General features: G+C 52.6%; 8 protein-coding genes across 11 annotated transcripts; 2 read left to right on the top strand and 6 right to left on the bottom strand.

The window, feature by feature from the left end:
• Positions 1 to 700: 700 nt before the first annotated feature.
• Positions 701 to 1530, bottom strand: AAFC00_000762 (uncharacterized protein; the record flags this gene model as incomplete). The annotated part of the gene is made up of 4 exons (XM_069347472.1): positions 701 to 799; positions 858 to 1123; positions 1190 to 1409; positions 1504 to 1530. The coding sequence occupies 4 exons, from the start codon at positions 1528 to 1530 to the stop codon at positions 701 to 703; spliced, it is 612 nt and encodes a 203-aa protein (XP_069203318.1).
• A 2056-nt stretch (positions 1531 to 3586) lies between these two features.
• AAFC00_000763 (uncharacterized protein) lies at positions 3587 to 4770 on the bottom strand (the record flags this gene model as incomplete). Of its 2 annotated transcripts, none has more annotated exons than XM_069347473.1 (4): positions 3587 to 4083; positions 4162 to 4254; positions 4312 to 4587; positions 4662 to 4770. In XM_069347473.1, 4 exons carry the CDS (start codon positions 4768 to 4770, stop codon positions 3587 to 3589), a joined length of 975 nt encoding a protein of 324 aa, XP_069203319.1. The 2 variants fall into 2 exon arrangements, with proteins under 2 accessions (XP_069203319.1, XP_069203320.1); XM_069348411.1 differs by having other exon boundaries at positions 4662 to 4767.
• A 1389-nt stretch (positions 4771 to 6159) lies between these two features.
• Positions 6160 to 7368, bottom strand: AAFC00_000764 (uncharacterized protein; the record flags this gene model as incomplete). Its single annotated transcript, XM_069347474.1, has 1 exon — positions 6160 to 7368. One exon carries the CDS (start codon positions 7366 to 7368, stop codon positions 6160 to 6162), a length of 1209 nt encoding a protein of 402 aa, XP_069203321.1.
• Positions 7369 to 9140: 1772 nt separating this feature from the next.
• Positions 9141 to 12206, bottom strand: AAFC00_000765 (uncharacterized protein; the record flags this gene model as incomplete). Of its 2 annotated transcripts, none has more annotated exons than XM_069347476.1 (2): positions 9141 to 9249; positions 9304 to 12206. In XM_069347476.1, 2 exons carry the CDS (start codon positions 12204 to 12206, stop codon positions 9141 to 9143), a joined length of 3012 nt encoding a protein of 1003 aa, XP_069203323.1. The 2 variants fall into 2 exon arrangements, with proteins under 2 accessions (XP_069203323.1, XP_069203322.1); XM_069347475.1 differs by having other exon boundaries at positions 9304 to 12020.
• Positions 12207 to 12976: 770 nt separating this feature from the next.
• AAFC00_000766 (uncharacterized protein) lies at positions 12977 to 14256 on the top strand (the record flags this gene model as incomplete). The annotated part of the gene is made up of 5 exons (XM_069347477.1): positions 12977 to 13003; positions 13072 to 13094; positions 13183 to 13666; positions 13721 to 13837; positions 13900 to 14256. The coding sequence occupies 5 exons, from the start codon at positions 12977 to 12979 to the stop codon at positions 14254 to 14256; spliced, it is 1008 nt and encodes a 335-aa protein (XP_069203324.1).
• A 916-nt stretch (positions 14257 to 15172) lies between these two features.
• On the top strand, positions 15173 to 16398 carry AAFC00_000767 (uncharacterized protein; the record flags this gene model as incomplete). Of its 2 annotated transcripts, XM_069347478.1 has the most annotated exons (4): positions 15173 to 15255; positions 15320 to 15479; positions 15541 to 15747; positions 15808 to 16398. In XM_069347478.1, 4 exons carry the CDS (start codon positions 15173 to 15175, stop codon positions 16396 to 16398), a joined length of 1041 nt encoding a protein of 346 aa, XP_069203325.1. The 2 variants fall into 2 exon arrangements, with proteins under 2 accessions (XP_069203325.1, XP_069203326.1); XM_069347479.1 differs by lacking the exon at positions 15173 to 15255 and having other exon boundaries at positions 15387 to 15479.
• A 1588-nt stretch (positions 16399 to 17986) lies between these two features.
• AAFC00_000768 (uncharacterized protein) lies at positions 17987 to 18991 on the bottom strand (the record flags this gene model as incomplete). The annotated part of the gene is made up of 1 exon (XM_069347480.1): positions 17987 to 18991. One exon carries the CDS (start codon positions 18989 to 18991, stop codon positions 17987 to 17989), a length of 1005 nt encoding a protein of 334 aa, XP_069203327.1.
• A 2898-nt stretch (positions 18992 to 21889) lies between these two features.
• AAFC00_000769 (uncharacterized protein) lies at positions 21890 to 24052 on the bottom strand (the record flags this gene model as incomplete). The annotated part of the gene is made up of 4 exons (XM_069347481.1): positions 21890 to 22224; positions 22276 to 22580; positions 22644 to 22735; positions 22787 to 24052. 4 exons carry the CDS (start codon positions 24050 to 24052, stop codon positions 21890 to 21892), a joined length of 1998 nt encoding a protein of 665 aa, XP_069203328.1.
• Positions 24053 to 25195: the final 1143 nt, after the last annotated feature.

Here is a 25195-nt window from a genome sequence, read left to right on the forward strand (position 1 = left end):
ATAGTAGAACATAGCCTTCATATTGGCTCAGCTCGAGCAAGTACTACAGAACTCATTCGTTGTGTCTGTCTTCGTGCCTTGTCAAAGCCGGCATATTCAGGTCGTCCGTGAACAAATTGAATCTCTGAGAGTCTTCAATGCCGCCGAGGGCTCGCTTGATAGTGAGTGTGAAAGCTATGTTCTTGCAGAACGCTTATGAATGGCATGACTCGCAAAGCACCGGAGCTGGTCGTCGTGAGACTATACTGACATGCTTGAGGAGTACTGTAAGGTATATCCCTAGCTTCCTTGCCTATGGTTCACGTGGAATGCCCATCTCACACATGAAGAAGAGAGAAAAAAAGACAAGATTGTTGGAGAGGGTCTGGGGGTATTACTCTTTTCAATTATTTCATAATAAATTATATTATAATCTTACGTTGTGTGTTCCAGGCCTAGACGCGCTGAACATCGGTGGCATTCTTTTCGAAAACAAGCACTTTGTTTCTTTCTTCTTTCAACAATTAATCTCTCGGAGTCTATCGTTTTCTTCTTCTAATAGATCCAATTGAATGATTGTATATGCCAATAGAGACCCGGTCGACATTTCTTTGCCCGCTTAGCGAGTGAGGGGCAATAACCATTTCTTTTTATTTGACAATGATGACACCCCAGCTCGAAAAGAGTCAAATCAGTCTAGACCACTGACAGATTTCGTAATCTAGAAGTTGACCTTGGCGACGGTCTGGTAGAAAGCCTCACCCTGCTTGGTGGCGAGCTCAATCTCCTTGGCGGAAGGCTGGCGGGAACCGTCGGGGGCCTGTTTTGGTCGTGTCAGTATTGTCAACAGCATCAATGGCTCGATTTTATCAACTTACGGCGAAGGTACCGGCACCCCAGGGGGATCCACCGCGGACCTCGGAGAGATCGGCGAGGAGAGGGAAGACGGTCTTGTAACCGAGAGGGACGTAGATCATGCCGTGGTGAGCAAGAGTGCTGAGGGCGGCGACGACGGTGGACTCCTGGCCACCACCGGGGGTAGCGGTGGAGACGAAGACACCGGCGTACTTGCCCCAGAAGGCACCAGACTGCCATTGGCCACCGGTATGGTCCCAGAAGGCCTTGAATTGGGCAGGGAAGTTGCCTGTTTCCTGTCAGCTGACTGCTTCTATGCTTGTACAGGACACGGAGAAGAGGAAAACAAACATACCGAATCTGGTGGGGATACCGAAGAGGAAGGCATCGTATGACTCAAGGATCTTGGGGTCGTTGAGGACGGGGTAGTCGGGCTTGGGGGCGGCGTACATCTTGGTCAGGACCTCCTGGGGGAGAGTCTCAGGGACCTGGTAGATGTCGACGGAACCACCAGCGGCTCTGATACCAGCAGCCTCGGCCTCGACCAACTTGGTGATGTGGCCGTACATGGAGTACTGTATGGATGTTAGTCGCCACCAATGTGCCATGCCATGCCACTGCTCAGGTGTCGCCGAGCTCAGTAGCTGCTCGAAAAGGGAAATGACATACGAAGACGATAGCGATCTTGGGAGCCATGTTTGCGGTGTTTGTGTGTTGTTTGGGTGGAGATAGAAGAGAGTCAAAAAAACAAATGTGGACGGGAGAGGAAGAGAAAGTAGAGACAAGAAACGGGGGAGGTATTATACTATGGGACGGTAGGGATCGATCTCGCAAAGACAAGAGCTCTGTCTGTTTCTCTGTTGCTCTCTGTAATAATAGGAGCTTACCGAATAATTAAGGGTAATTTCATGTCCCCACGATCCGGCTCTGCATTCCCCAATCAAATCACCCCACTAGTAGCGAATAGCAGATAGCGCAGGTACAGTAAAGCGACTGTGGTTCGAGCATTGGCAGGCTTACAGCAGGAGAGAGGAATGCGTGCTAAGTGGCGGTTAGTAAAAGCCAATAACTCGCCCGTTGCCTGTTGCCCGTTGGCGCCATGTTTATAATCAGCAAGAGAAAGAAAGTCTGGTTCGGATCGTCGTCGTTGGCTGGAGAGCGGAACGACGACGCTGCCTGCAGGCTTCTTTCTGCTGCTGCTCGCATTACTATGCCTCATCCACAGCTGCTCCGTAATTCCGCCATCCGGACTACCCTGTCTGTCTCTGAGGGTACTGTACCTGGCACTACCGCTCATAGTGGTCATCTAGCGTCCTTTTGACCACCTTTTTCTCTCGACCCTTGCAGCAGCATCATTGAGCGACACAGCGAACGGGGCTCGAATGATCTAGACTTGGTATTGACAAGCTGGTCGGTTGATTGGTCACTCTCTCACTCTCTGTTGGCCCATCTACCGCAAGCCACGCTTGACCCTGCTTTTGCCTTTCTTACGCATCTAAAACGTCCTCTTAGTCGTACAGACACCGCTTATACCACAATAATCGATAGTAAGCAGTGCACGTATTGCTCTTCTGCTTTTCTTTGTTCATCATCATGGCTTCAACGCCCAATTGACCTCTGATGACGCGATAGAAGCATCGCAACGCAATAATATCTGCTAAGAGCAAGTCTTGATAATCATCACCAAAGTGATCAACAAAGAAAGACGTACGTGACGTGCCTTAGGTTACACACCACCTACCTAGACATGTGGGGTCCGATGGGTCGAACATGAGGAGAGGACCACGCAAGAGCAGATCTCGAGGTCCTTGGTATGGTGTAATCTACAGTACACGTATCCATATTATTCTGGCCCCGCTCGAGAAGAAAACGTACGACGCGCCAGCCGGCCAGCCAGCCGCCACAATTTGCTGTACAGAGGAAAGAACAAAGAGAAACCAGTGGAGTCCTAACAGACGATTATCATTGCCTCAGTTAACCCGTCCATACTTCCATTAGATGTCGCCATTTCAGACCCTTGAGCTATTATCATCGTCGACTATCGTATGTTAATGGCACAAGCATGATGCCTTGATGTACCACTCCACTGTGTGATGGACGATAGTACCACTTTCTTTGTCCCTTTGCCTGGTCGCTCCGCTTGAATTTGTGTCTTTCCCTTTACGTGTGTCAAACTTGCTCATACTGTAATTGCATGTCCTGCTTATGCCTGTGAGTGGAACAGCAGAGGCTTTCTTCTCCTTCTCGGATATACGCGGAACAAGGTAAGCTCTTTCCTCCATCCGTTGGAGCTTACTGTATTTCTCCGAACAGGGTCGTCGTTGGAAAAGGCACCTTGATGGGCGGGGTGCACATGCATACATGCATACTTGCATACTGCACTTACTCGTGATGGTTACAGAAACACGTACGACAATTATAAAAGACAGAGGGAGTGAACTGATGGATCAATTATGTTGATTTTGCTTCGCCTTGGTCTTACGGTAGATGGAATCACACCACTGCAGACAGCACACGTCAAGGACGGCACTTTGACATCGAGTAGTGTCTTCATGTTTTGTGTGATATTATGTCTCGTGAAGTTGATCAGGACATTTCGTCGTCGCTTCAGACATTACTCTCTCCGTTCCATAATCCGGACACATTTACATACATTACAGGTGGTTTACTTGTCCATAAGCTACTTTTCTGGTCTAGCAGTACATCCGCCCATTCCACTCTCTCCCTCACTTCTCTTTCTTGATTAGATCTTCTACCAAACAGAACCGTTGCTGCGCTGGTAATAGTGCAGTGCACCAGGAGCCTTTGCGCACGAAGAGCCCGATCCGGTGGTATTGGTAGGCAACCAAGCACCAGACTGAGGGCGACCATACGCATGGAAATAGTACCACACCTCAGAAATCACAGTCCGGCCGCTGTCCGTCGAGTTTGCGCCGGCGGCAGTCTCGTTGTATCTAGGTCCGCTGCAGCCGATATAAGGCAGCGCGCCGTAGCCCTTGTTCAAGGCGGACTGGAAGCTGCTGAGCGAGTATGTCGTCGTGTTGCTGGGTTTGATGCCCGCGCTGGCGAGGAAGTCCCAGGTCGGCAGGCGGCGGTAGTACATGATTGCCGTCTGGAAGAAGTCGACGACTTCTTCGTGCTCGACGTATTCCGGTCCGTAGCAGGGCACGTCGAAGGTCGAGTAGCAGGTTGCGTGTTTGCTGAATTCGTGGCCCCAGAAGTCTGAGTTGGGCGCGCCTTGGTTGATCCCTGTAGGGGTCATGTGTCAGGTTCTTGTTCTTCGTACATTGCTCGTGCATATGCTCTTCTTCGGCGGGTTCAGCGTACAGTACTTGTTCATCCAGGCGAGTAGATCGAAACGCTCAAAGGGCTCGAGGAAAGTGCCGATGTTTGGACCGGTGTAAGGAGGAACGACGGTGCCTGTTGATTTTTACACATCAGCTTCTCTTCTTTATATCCTTAAAGAGATCACTTTACCATTGGGAAGACTGTTGGTAGTGTTGGGCGACGGCGTAGGATCGTACTGTCTATCCAAGTCGCAGTACTGGGTGTAACTCCCATTGCAATAGTCGGGCCACAGACCATGCAGAGTCCACGAGTCCGCCGGGAGCAGCTGTCCCTCGGACTCGAGCCCGGTGTATATGCTCCAGAACTGGGTGCTGAGGAAGAGGCCGCCGTATGTTTCGACGCAGCAAGAGTCGACGAGGGAAGGGTTGGCTTTGCTCGAGCAGGATAGGACGGCGCTCGAGTCGGCTGTTGATGATCAGTGTAAGCTTGACTTCTCTATAGTAACGAGGTCAGAAGAAGCTCTGGAGCAAATGACATACTTATCTGGCACGTATGATTGACATTGCTCTCGCCATACAGGGAAACAGAAGCGACAGTAGACGCCAAAAGTCCAGCGACAGCAGCGGTAGTGGCAACGACCGACATCATCTTTCCTGTTGATCACCCAAGAACAAACGAAAGAGTATCTCTGGTTTCAAAAGCAGAAAACAAAAAGACATGATGATCGTCGGCTCTCTATTTATGCTCTTCCTCTCTTAGAGTTTTGCCTACATGGAAATCGTAAAGAGTAAAGCCAACTCGCCCGCTCGCCCACCCCATGCTTTCTTGTGTTATCGATTACCAACTTCCCTTACCTGACTCTTGACAATGCATAATGGAGCTATCATAGGTAGCCCTTTGCGAAGATGATGCATGCATGAGAGGCACGGCGGCCGGCCCCACAACCCAGCCAGATGATAAACAGATAGACAGATAGAGATAGATAAAAGAAAACAAGGTTCAGGACCTACATTGCATTACATTAACCAAGATCTCTATCTCTCATCTTCCTATCTCCGCCTCCGCGCAAGCGAACGACAACAAGAGAACAAAACACAGACCAGGAACCAGCAGAGCCGGAGGTCGTGCAGCAATAGATAAAGATGATTGGCGATGATGATAACTCAATGCTTGAAGCAACGATGAGGTGCTTTTAGCCGCGGCTTCGCGCGCGATGACGGCGAGCCAGCCAGCCAAGCAACCTCAACAAGGAAGGTACTTGGACCTCTCGAGGTTCAGAGGGCCAGAGGCCAGAGAGACGAGGTTCTTTTACCGCCGGAGTGCTCCGATGTCCTTTTATTGTAAAGCTGTGTGCTTGACCACTTTACCCTAGGGGTAGGTACCTTACTCGTACTGTTCGGTAAGGTGCCTTCGTTCAGCACGTCGCTCGTTCGCTTAAGATGGTTGGCTCGGTTGGCTCGGTTGGATGGTCGAGTCGCATGTCCTTGGCGAACGCATGATGTCAGGGTATTCTTTGATGCACTGACTTACGGTAAGGTAGGTGTCTTACCGAGGGATAGTATGCTAAGGTGCGGTAGCCAATCAATTATGCGAGATGATCAGAGTCTCTTGCATGCCAGGGACGAGCAAGGGGACACGGGATATCGTGTACATATGTCTGTACCTATGAACAACGTCGAGAATGCTGTGAATGGATGCCTGCGTACTATGTCCTATTGTAGTAAATGTTAAGCATGATTGACAAGGTGGATCAAAAAGGAATACAAGACGCTCCGCTCTGCATACATAGCACGGTAAAACACAATTAACAAAGCATAATCGTCGATGCTTCACATTATCTTCCAACGCTATAGACAAGTCAGGGGTAAGCACATATACCGAGACACGGCACGAAGTCTACCAAGCAGATCACATATAGTATCATATTACACCTCTTATTCCCCCCGCTTCCAAATATGGTGGGCAAAATTAGCTGCTTCAGTTACTAAATATCTATAAATGTACAATGTCTGTAAGCAAATCCCACAGGTTCGAAAGTCAAGACAAGTTGCCTGGCGCGACAATCTGTTTGGCCAGATTAAGAGTGTAGAGTCTCTGCTGAGCCAGAACAACCAGGACGTCGCCTGCCAGAGCAAAGTTCGCAATGGCCAGAGCGGAGTTGGGTACGAGAAGAGAAGTTGAAATAATGGTTCCGATGGTCTTGCCGTCAGGAGCCTGAACCCAGATGCCGGCGTAGTCTGCTGTCCACACATTGCCTGCGTCGTCGACCTTCATACCGTCGGCGAGACCAGAGCGGGTGAGACCGAACATGCTCTTGGTGACAGGAAGGCCGTCGGCGTTCAGGTCGTACTCGTAGATGGCGCCGTTGCCCCAGCTGGAATTGGCGGCACCGGAGAGTCCGGACATGGATGAGTCCCCGACGTAGAGCTTGGTGCCGTCCGCGTTGGCTCTGACACCGTTGGGGATGGCAACGTCAGATCTCGGAATGACAGGTCTGAGGCTCTTTCTGGCTGGGTCGAATCTCCAGACAGCGTTTTGCAGAAGAGGAGCCGGGTTGTCCTTGAGAGCAGGGAAAGTGCCGGTCAAGGCAGGAGCGCCGAGGTCGGTGAAGAACATGTAGTCTTTGCCACCAACATTCACCCATGCCATGTCGTCGATGTAGTTGAAGCGAAGACCAAAGTAGGAGTTAATGACGGTGGTGACATGCTTGGTGGCGGGATCGATTGCGACGATGCCGCCGGCGTGGGTGGCGTTTCCGGCAGTGGTGAAGTACATGGTGCCGTTGTAGTAATAAGCACCGTTGGGATTGGGAATTGGGTCTCCGGTGAAGACTGGCGTCGAGACAGAGTTGTTCACCAGGTTCAGGATCGAAATGGTACTGGCCGGCACTCCTTCGACGGTGCTGCTGAACCACACCTCATTCCTGTCGGATGCCCAGGCTCCACCCTCGGAGGCAAAGGGCTCATCTCGCTGCTCGACGAGCTGGAAGTTTGCAGTCTGGCCGATGATGTCCAGGAAAGAGTCGTCGTAACTCAGAAAGCTGGCATTCTTGGTAGACCCAAACAGAGTGTTCAGGGAGGCATCTGTCGTGGTGGTGGTCGTGGTCCAGCTGTTGAAGCTGCCGGTGTCGTTGCCCTCAAAGGTGGGCGTGAGCACATAAGCATTCTCCGCGTTGATGGAAGCCACGCGGGTCCCCTGGGCCACGGAGAAGACGCCCGAGCAGAGAATTAATGTTGAGATCGACATCGGTGGTTTTGGGTATGGAGGGTCGAGTCGTGCAGGACTTCGCTGCTTTTATGTACAAAGCATCACGACATCAGGGCTGGAAGGGCAGCAGCAAGTGGTGCGGTATAACCACGAGTCAGCATGGCTCGATACTGTCCAAATCAAACACATGGTATTGCAATTGGTGGGCTCTACTCTGAGCTCTGACTGCCGAGCTGCCGATTCGTGGCTCTCACACACACTACACATTGAGCTGTTTTTTTTTCTTTCTGATATGGGTTGGGAACGTCGAGCCATTGCGGCGGTATCGAATTTCGCAATGGGCGCAGCATGTTGGCTGTCTGATCCGGTGGTTCAGCGCACTCATTCTGTAACATGTTGAAGAGGAGTGTGCGGCAGGGATGAACCATAACAAAGCTTCGCTCAAGCTTCTCCACATGAACTCCGGGCTCCAGTCCACGTGCGGTATGGCGCTTATGTAAGAGTTACACACAAGCGCAAAGGGTTCCGGCGCTGTGCCGGATGATCATGACATTGATGCTGGGCCCACGACTAAAGGAGACAAAGGTGGAATTCGCAACAGGGGTGCGGCATACCATAATATGAACGGCTTGGCGCTGGATCAAGCCCTCGCTTGCTGCAGTGGTATCTTCTGTCGACGCTTTCGCAGGCCGAGTCAAGTGGTGAAGGTTGAAGTTACATCTTGACGAGCTCGAGCCCGGGCGAGCACAGAGTGCGAGTGGCCGTCTCCTGCGGCAGGTGATCCGGCAAGGCACGGTGCGGAACAGTCGCCATTGCGTCGAGATATAGATTGGACATACAAGGAGGTTTATCTGAACAAGGTGCGGATATTGAAAACACACACCCCGAACAGACGGGGGCCGTCGGGGTAGACGCCTGCGGGTCCGGATCGACAGTGCTTGCTGTACTTCTGCGTGCTGTGCAGACGAATGCCCTGCAAGGTACAATTGGAAATAGATTTTGGCAACGCAGGTCTTCATCTAACCCTGCATGTCATGTTTACGTTGATGGTCTGGAATACGTCGGGCATGGTCTGGATCGTGGCCGTGGGTTATTGGTGTTCGGGCAGGATTACTGTCTCCTGCGGTCAGTGTCAAGGTAACACCGACCGGGCCCAGCGCATTGTATAGGGCATGGACGAAGAGTTCAGCGAGTGTTTTCGGTTGGTGCCGGGCCGTGATGACAGAGACAAGCGCGAGCATGTGAAAGTGGTCAGCATCGGCGCTGTACTTGGTGTCGATGATGGAGACTGTATCTCTGGTGGGCTCGTGGCCAGTGTATGAGCTTCGCAATGAATCCAGGCTGTCGGGGATGACCCTCGTGTCTGCGCAAGGATGAAAAAAATCAACAGCATTGCGATCTTCCGTCTTCGCTTTTCACGCTTCTCTTTCAGGGGGGACTGAGGGGCGGTGGAAAACCACGCTTCGTATGTGTGGCAAGACTACTATGGTACGCGCAGTCCAATGGTCCTCGGTGGACATGCTATCTCTACGCTATCCGCAGCACCGCACGCACTTGTTACATACAGCCGATTCTCGTACATGACTGTCATAAGCTTGCTGAAACTCGCAAGTGATTGTTTTCTCGCCTTTCGTTTCCTTGTCAAGTTAAGTTGACGCATTTCCACGGCTGTTGAAAGAGCCGGCTGTTTTGAATAACCCATCCTGATCCGGAACACCGTCGCTGTTGAAGAAATGAAAACAGATTGTTGAATGATTTGTTTTGTGTAGACGAGGCTTCTCTGTAAGCACAGGTCAAGTCCGTCCGAACGCTTAGAAGAGGCCGTCGATCTCGCCGGTCTCGGTGTCGACATCGACGTTGAGGTAACCGGGAGCAGTGGGCAAACCAGGAATGGTCTGGATATCGGCCGCGAGGGCGTAACTGTAGATTATTCGGTTAGCGAGTGCAAAAAGTGCGGATTCAGATGTGACTTACAGGTAACCAGCACCGGCAGCCATCCTGACGTCTCTAATCGGCACAGTGAAGCCGGTAGGTGCGCCCTTCAATTCGGGGTCGTGAGACAGAGAGTACTGCGTCTTGGCGATACAGATGGGGAGGTTTCCGAAACCCTGCTTGGTGTAGGTGTCGACCTTCTTCTGGGCGAGCTCGCTGAACTCGACAGCGCCGGCGCCGTACATCTTCTTGGCGATGGCCTCGATACGCTCCTGGACAGAGCCGTCGACCGAGTAAAGGAGCTTGAACTCCTCGGCGTCGGCCTTTTCGCAGGCGGAGACGACACCCTTGGCGAGGTCGACAGCACCCTTGCCGCCCTCGGCCCAGTGGTTGGCCGGGATGGCGTCTTCGGCACCGGCGGCGAGAGCCTCCTCGCGGATGACGGCAACCTCGGCCTCGGTGTCCGTCTCGAACTTGTTGATGGCAACGACGACCTTGACGCCGAACTGGCGGGCGTTCTCGATCTGCTTCTTGAGGTTGACACAGCCCTTGCGCAGGATGTCGACGTTCTCGGTGCGGTAGATCTCGTGGAGCTGAGCGCCGGGAGCGATGGGAGGACCACCACCGTGAGTCTTGAGGGCACGGACGGTGGCGACGATGACAACAACGTCGGGCTTGAGGCCGGAAGAGCGGCACTTGATGTTGAAGAAACGCTCACCTCCCATTGTGAAGTCGAAACCAGCCTCTGTGACGACGAAGCCGACCTTGGCGTTGTGGTCCTCATCGGGCTCGGTACCGGCAAGCTTGAGAGCGAGCTTGTCGGCGAGGACGGAGGAGGCGCCAATGGAGATGTTGGCGAAGGGCCCAGCGTGGACGAAGACGGGGGTACCCTCGAGGGTCTGCATGAGGTTGGGCTTGATGGCGTCCTTCATGAGGGCAGTGAGGGCACCGCCAGCGCCAATGTCGTCGCAAGTGACCGGGTCGCCGCTGCGGGAGCTGCCGATGACCATGCGGCCGAGTCTCTCGCGCATGTCGGCGAGGTCGTTGCTGAGCGCGAGCACGGCCATGCACTCCGAGGCAACGGAGATGTCGAAGCCCGTCTCTCGGCTCTGGCCCTTCTCCGTGGGCGCAGTGCCGACGGTGATGCCACGGAGATGTCTGTCGTTGACGTCGAGCACGCGGCGCCAGGTGATGGTCTCGGGGTCGATGTCGAGACGGGCGAACTTGCGGATCTCCTCGTCGGTGAGGTCGTCAGGGTTGGTCTTGTCGATGCCGAGCTTCTTGAGGCGGCGGAACATGATGGGGACAAACTCCCTCTTGCCCTTCTTGGCGGGCACCAGTCGGCGGAACAGGGGACCGTCCTTCTGGGTGTTCTCGTGGAACATTCTGGTCTCGATTGCGGCAGCGAGCAGGTTGTTGGCGGCGGTGATGGCGTGGATGTCGCCGGTCAAGTGGAGGTTGAACTCGTCCATGGGGATGACCTGCGAGTAGCCACCTCCTGCGGCACCACCCTTGATGCCGAAGGTGGGACCCTGGGAAGGCTGGCGCACGTTGGCGAAAGCGATGCGGCCGAGGTGGGCAGAGAGTGCCTGGGTCAGACCGATGGTGGTGGTCGACTTGCCCTCGCCGAGAGGGGTCGGGGTGATGCCGGCGACGAGGACGTAGCGACCGTTGCTGCGGTGCTCGAGACGCTTCAACAGGCTGAGCTCGACCTTGGCCTTGTGTGCTCCATAGAGCTCCAGCTCGTGCGGTGTGATTCCCACCTCTTGTGCGATCTTGCTGATGTGCTTGGGGTGCTGGGCGCGCGAGATGGCGATGTCCGAGGGGACGGGCTGCTGGAGCTTGAGCGGCAGAGGAGCGACGTGACGGGCCTTTTGCTGGTCAAAGTATCTGGTGGCCGAGTCGACGACGTTCTGGAGCAGCATGGCGACGGTCATCGGGCCAACACCGCCGGGGACGGGGGTGATCTTGGAAGCGACGTCGACGGCGGATGCGTAGTCGACATCACCGACGAGGCGCTGACCAGACTTCTTGGTGTCGTCGGGAATGTAGTTTGTGCCAACGTCGATGACGACGGCGCCCTCCTTGAGCCACTCGCCCTTGACGAAGCCGGCGACACCGATGGCGGCGACGACAATGTCGGCCTGCTTGACCATCTCTGGCAGGTTCTGCGTCTTGGAGTGGCACACGGTCACCGTGGCATCGGCGTTCTTGAGCAGGTACGACACAGGGCTGCCGACAATGTCGCTGCGGCCAATGACGACGGCGTTCTTGCCCTTGGGGTCGACGCCGCTCTCCTTGAGCAGGACCATGACACCCTTGGGGGTGCAGGGAGTGAAGAGAGGGTGGCCTCCGCGCTTGGCGAGCTCGCCGATGTTGATGGCGCCGAAGCCATCGACGTCCTTTTGGTCTGACACAGCCGAGGTGACGGCGTGCTCGGAGATGTGCTTGGGGACGGGCAGCTGGACGAGGATGCCGTGCACGGAGGAGTCGTTGTTGAAGGCCTCGATGTGGTTCAGCAGCTCGGCCTCGGTGATGTCCTCGGGGTATTTCTGCAGGTTGCAGACAATGTTGGCCTCCTCGGCGGCCTTGAGCTTCATGCGCACATAGGTGCTGCTGTCGGAGCGATCGCCGACTTGGATGATGGTCAGAGAGGGGATGTAACGCGGGTTGCGTTCCTGATCGGCCTTGATCTGCTGGCCGATTCGCTCGCGAATGGACTTTGCGATGGCATTGCCATCGATCTTGTCGGCAGTCATGGCGCGCAGGGTTGACGAAAAGCCTCGAGGGTGTTGCGAGGCAATGGTCAGAGCAGAGTGTGTTGGTAAAGAGGAAAAGGAAGAAATGCCACTTCTATAAGAAGCTGAATTCAGAGTCAGACGCAGATGCAGAGTTTGGCCCCGCGGCAGGGACAGACGGGCGGCGCTGATCAATCGACCGCGCATTACTACAGGAAATGACTGGTGGAGCGACGACAGATAGATAGAGAGAGCAAAGGATTCGGGAAAAAAGTGTTCGATAAGGATAAGGTAACGTACAGGCAAAAGAATGACTGGGAAAAGAGATCTACACAATCGGCAGACGAAAAGGGCACGGGAAATGGGTGCCTATATTATGTTATTTCTGTTACGACCCTGGCTTTATCACAGAAAAGTGACTCGCAAGCACACAAAAAAAAAGGGTAGTGTCGGAGCTTTCTAAGAGGTAAAAGGGCAGCGGTAACGGCGAGAAAGGATGATGCAAGTGCAGCAGAGAAGTGTCGATCTTATCTTATCGAACCAGTATGCCTACTTGTGTAGGGTATCTTTTTGCCTTTCGGTGGCTCCAACGAGATATTATTCTCTCGCACGAGAGAGCGCGAGACGAGCGTGTCATCTGGCTAAGGTGCTGTACCTACCTAGTGTCATGCAGGAGCGAAGAGGTAGTCACATCATCGACACAAGCTTCGGCGGGGTTTCGTAAGAGGATTGAGCAATTGAACAAAACTAATGCCAAGATTTGGAGCAGATGTGCAGATGCAAGTCTTGGCAAGCAAGAAAGTCGGCGGGCGGAAACGGGGTCTGTGCGCAGTGAATTTTGGAGGTGGTGGAGGAATTGGTGGATTATTATTGGGAAGGAGCGAACAGGCAGAAGCAGCCGCAGAAGCAGCCGCCGTACAGACAACCTCTTGTCTTCTCTCGTCTTTGAATCAAATCATCAACCACACCACGCCAAGATGAGACCTATTCTTCTGTCCGGTCACGTATGTCGCTCAGCCAGACATGTACACACTTGCGCGACCGGCCTCGCTGACTCTTCTTCTTCGTCTAGGAACGTGCGCTGACCCAGGTCAAGTCAGTCTCTCTTGCATCACCGCCCCTCCGCTGCGCAGACTTATCGCCACTTCGCTCGACACTGTCACTGACACATGCTGCCTCACAGATTCAGCAAGGAGGGCGACTTCATCTTCTCCGTGTCCAAGGATCACAATGCATGCGCCTGGTACTCGGCAAACGGCGAGCGATTCGGTGTCTACAAGGGCCACCAGGGTGCCCTCTGGACCGTCGACGTCGACCCGCGCACCGTTCTTCTCGCCACCGGGGGCGCCGACAACACGATGAGACTGTGGGAGGTCAAGACCGGAAAGCTGCTCAAGACCTGGGAGTTCGGCACGGCGATCAAGAGAGTCGAGTTCTCCGAGGATGGAAAGCAGCTTTTGGGTGTGACGGAGAAGCGTCAGGGACAGCTCAGCACAATCATCGTCTACGACATCGACCAGGACCCCGAGGCCGAACAGTCCAGCGAGCCCACGCTGAGAATCGTCGTCGACGAGATCCCCAAGGTCACGGTCGCCGGTTTCTCATACCTCAGCAAATACATCATCTCTGGACACGAGGACGGCAGTGTGTCGCAGTGGGATGCAAAGGTGCGCTTTCGCTTTTGCTTCCAATTCCAGAAATGCTGACTTATCCCCCCTCAGACTGGTGAACTCATTAACAACGTCTTCATCCACGACGCAGACATGCTCGTCACCGACCTTCAGTGGTCAGCCGACCGCACTTACTTCATCACCGCATGCAAGGACAAGACCGCCAAGGTTTGTTCCTTCTTGTTCCCCACATCTCAGACAGCGGAATACTGACCCTTGCTTCCCACTAGCTCATCACCGCAGACGACCTCGAGGTTCTCAAGACTTACGTCGCAGACACTCCCCTGAACTCGGCAGCAATCACCCCTGTCAAGGACTACGTGATCCTAGGAGGTGGTCAGGCCGCCATGGATGTCACCACCACCTCGGCACGCCAAGGAAAGTTCGAGGCCCGCTTCTACCACAAGATCTTCGAGGAGGAGATTGGCCGTGTCAGAGGTCACTTCGGTCCCCTCAACTACGTCGCTGTCAGCCCTCTCGGAACCATGTACTGCTCCGGCGGTGAGGACGGTTACGTGCGTGTGCACCACTTCGATCCTCCTTACTTTGACTTCAAGTTCGAGGTCGAGAGGGAGACTAGGTATTGAGAGGATTGATTTCACTTATACCGCATGACGGGCACGGCATGGCGTTATGGCGTCAAAATGACAGAGACAAAAAAAAAAAGAACAAACATTTCTTTCCATATCGTTTCTGTAGAAAAGAGAGAGAAACAAAAAAGTTGAATATCCGCGATGACGGGACTGATCGTGGTCTAATTCCCATCGATTCTACATGGATTTGTTTTATTGGTGGTCTACGGCGTGACAAAAGCCGAGATGAGATGATGAGATCGTATGCAGATACCGAAGCAATGAATCCAAGGACTCGTTGATCATTTTGTTTGGTTCTTACCTTGCATTTCTTGCTTCTTTTCTCGTTTGTTCATTGCAGTAAGCATGAGGTTGACTTGGTCTCAAATTTGTCGAATATACAGACCGCCTTGTCTCGACGTTTATGCTTCCTGTTGCAGCAGCCTTCCACTCGAAACCACTATCGGACTTGCGTCGGCAGCACCCAAAAGGGAAACGAATGACCGTCTGCCTTTGATATGCATAGATCTTCAAAGTGTCTCACAAAAGGCCATGCTCCAATTGATTACGATATTCCACCTAGAAGCTGGGACTTGCACCATGGCTCCAGTTGCGATGGAAGGGGTCTCCACCGCCACTCTCCTTGTCGACCAGGGTCGCCCTCCCACAAAAGCGCGGAAATTTGCCAGTCCTTCGCCGACCCTTCTCTCCATGCGCACCGACTTCATTAAGGTGCAACTTCACCTCTTGGCATGGGCACCTACTTTGCACCAATAGTCGCGAGTCGGGAACCCAAGAATCGCAACGAGTGCCTCTCATTCCGTCGTTGCTTTCTTTTCTGTTTATTACGTCGTCGTCGTCGTCGTCGTCTTGGTCTCCTCTAGGCAGAAAAGAAAAGCAAGGAATAGAGTTTTTCCTTCATGATAGGGAGATGAATGCGAAACATTCGCCTCTGAAATCACTACGTCCGAAATCTCGTAGTCCGTTATATCATTTACCCGAGGCTATCCTAACGTATGCAAGACAGCCCCCCTTTTTTGGTTCGACGACCACAACAGGCTGACCACCAAACTCATAGTTTTATCTCGATAATTGCTATATACTACATCTGTGGCCTGCTGTTCAGTGGCGACGACGACCGTAAAATGACGTTACCTGATCCCAAATATAGATTGAGCGTCGTTCCGGGATTCTTTCAGCAATCAGAGACCAACACTGATGTCTCCCTTCTTGACTACGTATGTGAAAATCCCTGTTCTGAATCTATGTCGAAAACGAACTCTGGCTGACATGCGGCAGGCGAAGAAGAATTTCGGCTTGATCGATCGGAATTACGAAACCGATGCCGAGTTCGATTCAGAGCGCAAGTTCACGCAATGGCAGCGATTCGCCAGATACGTGGAGCACTTGCGCAAAGACGCCGACTACCGAGTCTTGTATCTCGGTCGACACGGCCAAGGCTGGCACAATGTGGCAGAATCGTATTACGGGACTGCCGAGTGGGATGTAAGTGTATATTTCTCTCTTACTTGTCCGAAGCGCGCAACTAATGACGTGAAATCACAGCGATACTGGTCCAAGCTAGAAGGAGGCACGATAGACAGCGAGACAGTCTCATGGTCAGACGCGCATCTGACAGCCCGAGGAATCCAGGACGCGCTGGCAGTCAACGCCTTCTGGCGCGAGAGTCTGCAAGTGGCAAAGATGCCGGCGCCACAGAAATACTACACGAGTCCATTCCATCGGTGTTGCGCCACAGCCAACCTGACCTTTTCTGACCTAGATCTTCCCTCGAACCAGCCCTTTGTGCCCGTGATAAAGGAACTATTACGAGAGACCAACGGCGAACACACCTGCGACAGACGCAGTAACGCCTCGTACATCCACTCCGAGTTTCTGACTTACCAATTCGAGTCCGGCTTCTCGGAATCCGACGAGCTATGGAGACCAGACGAGCGCGAGTCGGAAAGCGAAATGACCAAAAGGCTACACGCCGCTCTGGAAGACATTTTCGAACACGAGCCCGACAGCGCCTTTATTTCCATTACTGGCCATTCGGGGAGCACGGCTGCCATCTTGAGAGCTATAGGGCACAGAGCGTTCGCGCTACCGACGGGTGGGGCCATGGCTGTTTTCGTCAAGGTCGAAAAGCAGTAGAAGTGTTTTTGTCGCGTTTTATTCTTGATACATAATTCATGCATTGGGTCGGCGTTTTTGTTGATACGGAGCGGGATCGAGGGCGCGAGAGAGAGAGCAAAGATTTACTGATCCGACGTCTATATTTTTGACAACACAAGGCGGGTGGAAGTGCGCCTGATTTGTTTTCTTCATCTAATGTTCTTACACTTTTCGATGCCTCAAGCAGACTAGGTAGCTGCAAGAAGAAGGAGAAGAAGAAAGAGATTGTCATTGCGCCTCGGACGTGCCTTGTCTGAAGACCTACCTCATCTTGAGATATGGCCTCGGCTTAGACAGACAGACAGACAGACAGACAGACAGACAGACAGACAGACAGACAGACAGACAGACAGACAGATCCATCCGCAGACAACAGTCCAGATACAAAGGCAAGATAAGCACAGCCACCCCTTCCTTCTTCGTCTACGAATACAAATCATCTCGACTTCCAACTCTTTACCTTGCCTTGTCTAAAAACAGAAAACGAGGACTAAGCCTCGATCCATACCTTGCCTTCCACTGTGCTCACTCCTTTCCGTCAGTCTCTCTTGCTTTACGTTCTGCAGGATGAAGGTCCTTGCTTGTGATGCCGGTACCTGAGATCGAGTATGTCAAGAAGTTGCTTCAGAAGTGATTAAGATGTATTTCATGCACGAACGAGTGAAGAGAGATAATGATGGTTGGACTGTTCCGTCTGTTGTTATTTGCTCCATGTATGTATCTGGAGTTGCGACTTGGGTGCTGTGTGGGGTCTTGTTTCATGTATCTTTGTTCTACTTGGGTTTGTGTTCGAGTTCGAGTTCGAGTCCGAGTTCACATTCAGTGGTCGTTTGTATAAGTAATGGTGCCACTTTAGAAGGCCCGGGGTCATGTTTCTTGCTCCCACATCTCGTGACTTATCTACCTTACTTGTACATCTACTGATAGTGCAGACAGACATGATACCTCGTTCAAGACCAAGGTCGCAAAGATGCAGTAAGTCATGCAATCACAAATCTCACACCAGGCCCAACAAGACAATAGAAAGGACACAGCGAAAACACACTCATATAGCTTTCTCATTTCATTTCATTCAACATGCATGTGCTCCATGTGTATATACATGTAATAACAAAAATCGACACCACTTCTCAGCCCCGGCCCCCTCACCACCCCCTCACCACTTCACTTCTCCATCCCTCTCTTGTGCCACTGTCTAAAAAGAAAAAAACTCCAAATAATCTCTAGGAGTTGGTCTCGGTCTTTTCTCGATCGCGCTTCGTAAAGGGAGAGAAGAGATGAGACCAGGTATATATATGTCGTAGTAGTGGTTCGGTGGTGGATAGTGGTGTTGATGGTAGTGGTTGTGGCGCCCCCTTCGTTCCCAAAGACTTTTGCGAACAGGGAGACATGGAAAAAGAAGGAGGAGACGAGAGGTATAATGTATGTACAGGACATCTCCCCCTTTCTTTTTCCGTTTTTCTTCACCGCGTAGACTGTCGTCGTCAGACAATCGTCATGGTCGTACTCTTGCCGTCAACAAAGCTTTGGTTGGGCGCAAACAATTGAATCGTCACAAGTCGACTGTTTACTTTCCCTCGGGGAACAAAACGGCTCTGTAGCGGACCTTTCCGGCCTCGAGGTCGTCCATGGCCTTCTGGATGCCCTCCTCGTTCATCTTGTAGTGGACGGTCATGGGGTAGATCTTGTGGAGGGCGGCAAAGTCGAGCATGCGCTGCTGGATGAAGCGGGTGGCGACAATGGATCCCTGGACGGTGAGACCGGAAGCGAGGAGACCCATGTAAGGGATCTTGAAGTCGCCGCCAGTGACGGTAAGAGGGTAGATGGTGGCGCCGGGGGCCATGATGGGAACATAGAGGTCCCAGTCGGGCTGCTGCGAGGTGGTGACGAGGAGACGGTCGATCAGAGGGCTCTTGAGCTCCTTGGCGCCCTTGGTGGCGACGAAGTGGCTGGCGCCCAACTTCATGGCCTCCTCCTTCTTGTTCTCGGTGCTGGAGAAGACGACAACCTCACAACCCATCTTGGCTGCGAACTGGATGGCCAAGTGGCCGAGACCGCCGATACCGACGACACCGACACGCTCGTGGGCCTCGGTGTTGTAGAAGTTCAGGGCCTGGAAGACGGTGGCACCACCGCACTGGAGGGGAGCGGCGGCCTCGTCGGGGATCGACTCGGGGATCTTGAAGAGGAAAGCCTCGCGCCAGACAATGTTGTCGGCGAAGGAACCCTGGTCGTGGCCGTGGTATCCGTAGAGTTGACGCTCAGTGCAGAAAGTCTCGGAGCCCTTGAGACATTGCTGGCAGAGACCGCAGCAGTCGGCCTGGTAACCCCAGCCGATACGGTCGCCGACCTTGAGGTTCTTGACGGCAGGGCCAGTCTCCTCGACAATACCTACACCCTCGTGGCCGAGGACCATGCCGGCCCTGCGGTAGTGTTCATCAGTACCGCAGAGTCCAGATGCGGTGATGCGGATGTAGCATTGATCGCCGGAGAGAGCGGGCTTGGTGGTGGTATCCCTCTTGATGGCACCGGACTCGGTGCCCTTGAAGACCTTGAAAGTGTGCTCAGGCATTTTGATTGTTTGTTTCTGGAGGATTGAAGGAAGAGGTATGGGTTATAGTTCAAGGGGTAAGGGAAGAAGGATTTGGATCAATCTGCGAGAGGGACAACAAGTATATAATATAGAAGGGAGAGCTCGGAACTTTTTCTGCAAATGGGGCTCCCTATTTATGGGAGCAAAGACACAAACCACTTTTCTCACCACGACCCAACGGATTAGAAACACAAGCAAGGGCGAAAATCATCTTATCTCCAGGTAACAGCGTGCACCTCCCAATGAGCATCGACAAAGCTGCCAGATTACAAACCCATCTGGCCTAGAGGACCACACTGAAACCACGAATATTTTCGACGCTGTTCCACGTTGACAATGACGTCCAGCAGATCCAAGAGCCGTTGCTCGGGTGGGTCCACCCGACCGTGGACACAGCACAGTAGCTCCCGTTGGCGGCGAACTGGGCGACGGTGCGCTGCTGGCACGCGGTTAGTACAATACAGCACTGCAACTGTGGTGATAGATTATCTTGGTATCATAGAGATATCAGGGCAGTAATTCGGTCTCCAATTCGAAGTTCCAAAGTGCGGACCCGACAGACGTCAGTGCATCGCCCGTGGCTCGTCCCAAAGAGGTTCCGATCACCTCCCTCTCGTCTCACCCTCGCGCAAATGAAATTAAGCTTGGATCATAGCTTTCTTTTCGAAGGCGGGAAGAAGGTTTTCGTCTTGCGCGCTCGCAATTCTGGTCCTGGGGGAATGAACTGGCGCTGATAGATCGATGCGTACGGTAGGTAGCAAGACGGTTGTCATCAGCCCAGCCAGGAAGCTAGAGGGTAGTGCGTGGGCAACCCAACGCCATCCACCATGAAAGGCATCTAACTTGCTCTGATAGTAAGTCAATTACCCGACGAGATTTCTCACAAGAGTCACTCTTTGATTTACTGCGTGAGAGACGAAAGGGCATTTGGAAAAAGGTTGAGACCGAGAATTTAGATAGATCTACAGCGAGTCGTAAGGAGTAGAGCCGCCACTTGCCACGTACAGAAGCAAGGGACATAGACACACTGCAAAAGGTCGACGAGTCGACAAGTCGAACCGCGGTCTTTCTCTCGACAATGGTCACAAAACTCCTCTGACCGCTCTCCGGATCACTTTGCTGTGACGATACGATGGGCCCCGAGAGGCGTTTTGACCACAGTGACGTCTGGCTCCCTGAGACAGGGTTAGAGAAGCGGCAAGCGGTACGACGCTGAAAGTTTATTTCATCTAGGCCAGAAGACAGATTCGGGAAAGATTCGTGGACAAGGCATCTGTGCATTTTGCGCATGCAGTCAGCCTTTAGGTAAAAACATAAGGTAGTCGCACTAGCCGAGGCAAATGTGCACGTGGGAAACTCCCCGTGCCGAGTCTAGAAAGTTGCTGCTCTTCGGGTGTTAACTCCATCCATGGCATTGTTAAAGCCGTACTAAGTACAACAGACACCCCCCACCATGTTGCAATGCGGGACTTTCTGAAGCCTTCCTAGGACATGGACATTCCTCAAGTGAATTGATGAACGCATTTCTTGTCTTTCTACAGCAAGTCGCATAGTATGGACAGCGCGCGACCCCCTTTCCATCTCATGTAATCCCCCTTGCCGCTGTGGTTGGGACCGGCACGGCACTGATCAACTGCAACTCGTCGATCTAGCAGGGACCTTGGTGACAGTGCTCAGATGTCGACCTGTGGATCTCTTAGGAGCACATCTTATCATTCACGTTTTTGGCCTCGGTATCTTTTGCTGTACAATGTACATACACACAGTCAACATGCGTCGGGGCAAAACTCGCGAGCTGTGAGCAACATATCGGAAGGTTCTGCTACTACCATTGATCCGGGCGCGTTATGTCTACAGTAGACCAGTTGTGACCTCCTCTTCGTAGTATTCGCATGTAGAACGCTTACTCTTCTTCCATGGTACAGCACTTCTCGCAAGAATGCTAATACTTGTAGCACAACCTGTCTCCGGTCTTACATCAAATCCGATGTGGTCTAGTGGCTAGGATTTGCCGCTCTCATGGCTCTACAGCAAGAAGATCCGGCAAGGCCGGGGTTCAATTCCCCGCATCGGAATCGTCTTTTTGTTTATTTTGCGTTATTTCAAAGCGTAGAATGACATGACAGGATTGGTTCGTTGACAAATGCCTATTCGGTGAGGTGTGTCCTGTAAGTCAGAAAATTTTATGCCAAGGCTGCGGAAATGCAGGGTCTTCACCCAGTATCAAAAGTTCGTTCGCCGATCCGGGTGGCACTCGTTTGGCGTGCGAGACGGCTCGGGTTCACCTTGAGCCGTAGAACCCTGACATCTCTGAGAGCACATTGCAATCATGTAGAATATACTCCGTAACAGCCGTTCGGTGATCGCTTCGTATCGATACGGATTAGGGGAAAAAAAGAATCCCAAAAAGAAATTTCTGTGGACTAGCCGCGAATCGAACGCGGAACCTTCTCCACTCAGGATCACAGCTGGGAAGCTGTAGATGCTAAGAAGATGTCATACCATTAGACCACAAGCCCGTGGTGATGGTGGCGGAGTTTCAACTGAAGATTATGAAGCGGCATGGATGGATTCTTCATCTCGCCCAGCCTTTCCTGCCAACGTGAAGTCTCCAGGAATAGATGATTTCCGAACCTGCATAGATTTCTGACATATGCTAAACAGCGTCATCCAATGAGAGCGCATTATCATGGTCGTCGGTTGTGGCCGATCAGATGTGACAGCAGCCAGCTTTGCCATTCCCCAGGGGCTGCTCGTACCCGTTTTCAGTGCATGCCAATCAGGAGCGAGAAAGAACCAGACACACGAAAACCGGAAAAGAGCCAGACTCAGACGTCAGGCTAGCATCGTATACAGCATGAGACAGGCTTTTTCGTCTCAAGGTTCATCTTGCATCAGGGTCCTCAGCCTTGCCAGCTTGTCGATGCAAGGCTCAGCGAGCATGAAGTAGTTGTTCCTGGCCTTTTTGGTCAACAGAAGCTGCATGATGAGCCAATATGGGTAGCCATTCTTCCAGAAACCCAGGCTCTCCCATTCTGAGGGGGTGCATGATGCACGCATGTTCTGCCACGATTGGTGCCATAAATCGAGAGCGGCCCTGATGGGCTGGAGAAAATCGGGATGATCTTGTCGATGACCACTAACAAAAGTGTCATGTTCTGCGCCTACAAGGAAGCGCAAACGCATACGGCTGTGTAGTACAACATACAGGGCTTGACACGGTCAGCAGGCGAATGAGCTTCAATGTGCAGGTCGAGACATACCATGAATCACAACAAAGGTATCGAAAGCCAGCATGCCTTTACCCGTGGGACCTGCGTTGAACTTGGACAATGGATCTATACACCTGCCATCCACGTCTTTTTCTGGGTGCAGGTAGTCTTGCAAGATGTCGAGGATGGTGGTGCGACGCGACGGGGAAAAGTCGGGCAAGGAGAAAGGATGGAGGGACTCGAATAACGAGTCCTTGCTTGGCAGATCACACTGCATCTCTGTCACGTCGAAGTGGGGCGGAAAATTGACAAAGAAGATAAAAGAGCAATCGACCAGCCATATGCAGTTCATAATGCTGTATTCGTGTCAGTCAGAAGGCTCGGGTGAAATGCAAATGAAAGTCAATTGATCTGCGTACCGTACTTGACACTCTTTACGTATCCACGCCTGTTCCGAGATGGAGTCTTCAGGGAGATGTCGCGTTCGTGTAAGGCCCATTTCGCGGACTCTCTGAGGCTTTGTCAGTCACATATCTCGGTTTCTTGATATAAGCAAGCTCACCGTGACGAGCTGGGGAAACCTCATTTCTAACGCGCGCTTCCTGGCGATCCCGTTGCCACCCCAGTACTGGATGATGAACATCAGAAACGCGGCTTGCAAATCTGGACCATTCCTTTCCCAGGAGTAGTCCTCCTTGGAGGGTGCTATGCCTTGGTATGCGTTGCGGATGGACTGGTAAGGAGTGTACATGGAGGTGGAGAAGATGAAGACCTCGGCGATGTCGAGTATGCGGCGCACGGAAACCATCTCCACGGCGTCGTCAGAGAACATGGCACCCATAAGCACGATGGCAACAACTAAAGTCGTTGCGCTAGTGTTGATGTCAAAGCCCGGAGCGTAGATTGTGCGGAAGTTGGGCTGCCAAGTCGAGAAAAACAGGGCGGTGAATCTGGTCACCCTCTCTGGAGTCAAGAGAAATTCTAGCGTCGAGAGGATGGCTTGCTCCCCGGCGGGGTCAAGGCCGATTTTCCAGCAATTGGAATATATGGAAGAAATCAGATTGGAGCACAACCCATCTTGGTTCGGTGGCGCGGCTGGACAAGCCGGATCAGCGGCCACGTTGGTCAGATCTTCTCCGCCTGGTATCAGAAAGGGTTTCGACGTTAAATCCTGCGGTACAGAAAGGCCGAAGGGGTTGCTGAAGTAAGAAGTCAGATTTTCGTCGAAAGTCTGAAAGCCGTCGAGTGGCTGAGTGGTGGGGATCTGGAAGGCACGTATATAACGAGCAGGCAGCGCGACTACAGGAGCAGTAGCACCGGCAGTAGCACCAGCATAGTGCGAAATGTCGTTCACGATGGGGGCGGACCGGACGTGATCGATGGGGCGAGGGAAGTTGAAGGGCACCAACCAGCCCTCGGTACCGGCATTCAAGAGGAAATTGATAGAGCCGCGGTCGGGAACCTCATTTTCGTGCTCGATCACGATAGACTCAGGAGTGGGAGTGCGAGTGTCGGGTTGCCTGCGGCAGGTGTAACTCTTCTCGCGGCACCAGTTGCACGGTTGATGTCCGTCACATCGCTTTTTGGAGGTGATGCACTGCTCGCAAGCGTGGCGACGTCGGCCCTTGGGCGCAGACCTGGGGATCTCACGATTGCCCCGCTCGTTGCAGTCATTGTAATGGTCTCGAAGTTTTTCCGATCGAGTGAAGGCCTTTGTACAAAATTCACATTTGTACGGCTTCTCACCCGTGTGACGAAGCTGATGTCTCCGAAAATGGTCGGTCCTCGAGAAGGACAGGCTGCAGATCTTACATGTGTGATCATTCATTCCGACAACATGGAAAATTATGTGGGGGGGCCAAATGAATCACAGGACGAGGGTTGTGGCAGCACACAGATGTCCGAGTCAAGCCATGTTATAAATAAAGCGGTGATCAATCTGAGATGGATGAATACCTTACCTACCTTAAGGTACCGAACCGGGGTACACGAAGTCGGTAAACGCAGGCATACGTACTTAATCGTACCTTACATTCACTGTACTTTGAGTCGTTGGGGACCATCACCACACTATTTTGTCATCCTACCTCACGGTATACCTAATCTTTGAGAGCAGCGTTGCCAAGAGCGCCATGCTCGCCGACCCATATATAATCATTGTCAAGTAGATGATTTCTGTATCCTTCGGGGCTGGCACCGAGCGAGCCATTTGACTGTGCTGAGAGTGGTTGCTTACCAAGCCCGTCAAGGCGAACCTCTGCTGCGCGCTGCTCAAGTGGGCAGCAGCACAAACGTCACTCTACGATAGTAATTACTGGTGTTTTGTAGGGATGGCATAGACCGAAAGCATCGATACTAGCTTTTCGAATTCGCCTGCGTCGACAGGGTTGACAGGTTCACTTTTTTCGACAGGGCTAAACGGTGCGGTTTCTTTCAGTGAAGCCGGATGTGGAACACGAACTATAATTCGGGGCCTCGTGCAAAACATCTCGCATGCAGAGTGCCGCAAAGTGCCATAAAGTGAGATGGGATAGACCACTGGACACAAGCCATCATATATGGTCAACAATGCAATGTTCTACATTCGGAGCAAGCCGCAAGCCGCAAGTCGAGTGATAATTGTGACTGCGAGGAATCATCATCGTTAGAAAGCGGAAATAGTGTCGCTGCATGTGATGTTCGGGGAGGGGGGAGAATAGCCGGAAGTAATGTATCTCGGATGTATCTCGGATGATGCACTACCTGGTCATGGATGTGGGTTAAGCTTTCTTTGATCTGTCCAAATAACCAACGACTGGTACTGTGTCAGATAGCCAACGGAAGGATCTAAAGGATCTCTAAACGACGAGAACGATGCAGCCTCTCGAGACATGCTATACTTGTGTAGCATGCCCAACGAAGCCACAGATGCCAAACGCGCCGGGGCTCGAGTACGGCCCTAGAAACTTGACGAATGGTGTGGCCACGAGAA

This window comes from Neodothiora populina (assembly GCF_041146345.1).
Source record: "Neodothiora populina strain CPC 39397 chromosome Unknown canker_contig_12, whole genome shotgun sequence".
In the NCBI taxonomy this organism is placed as follows: Eukaryota; Fungi; Ascomycota; class Dothideomycetes; order Dothideales; family Dothioraceae; genus Neodothiora; species Neodothiora populina.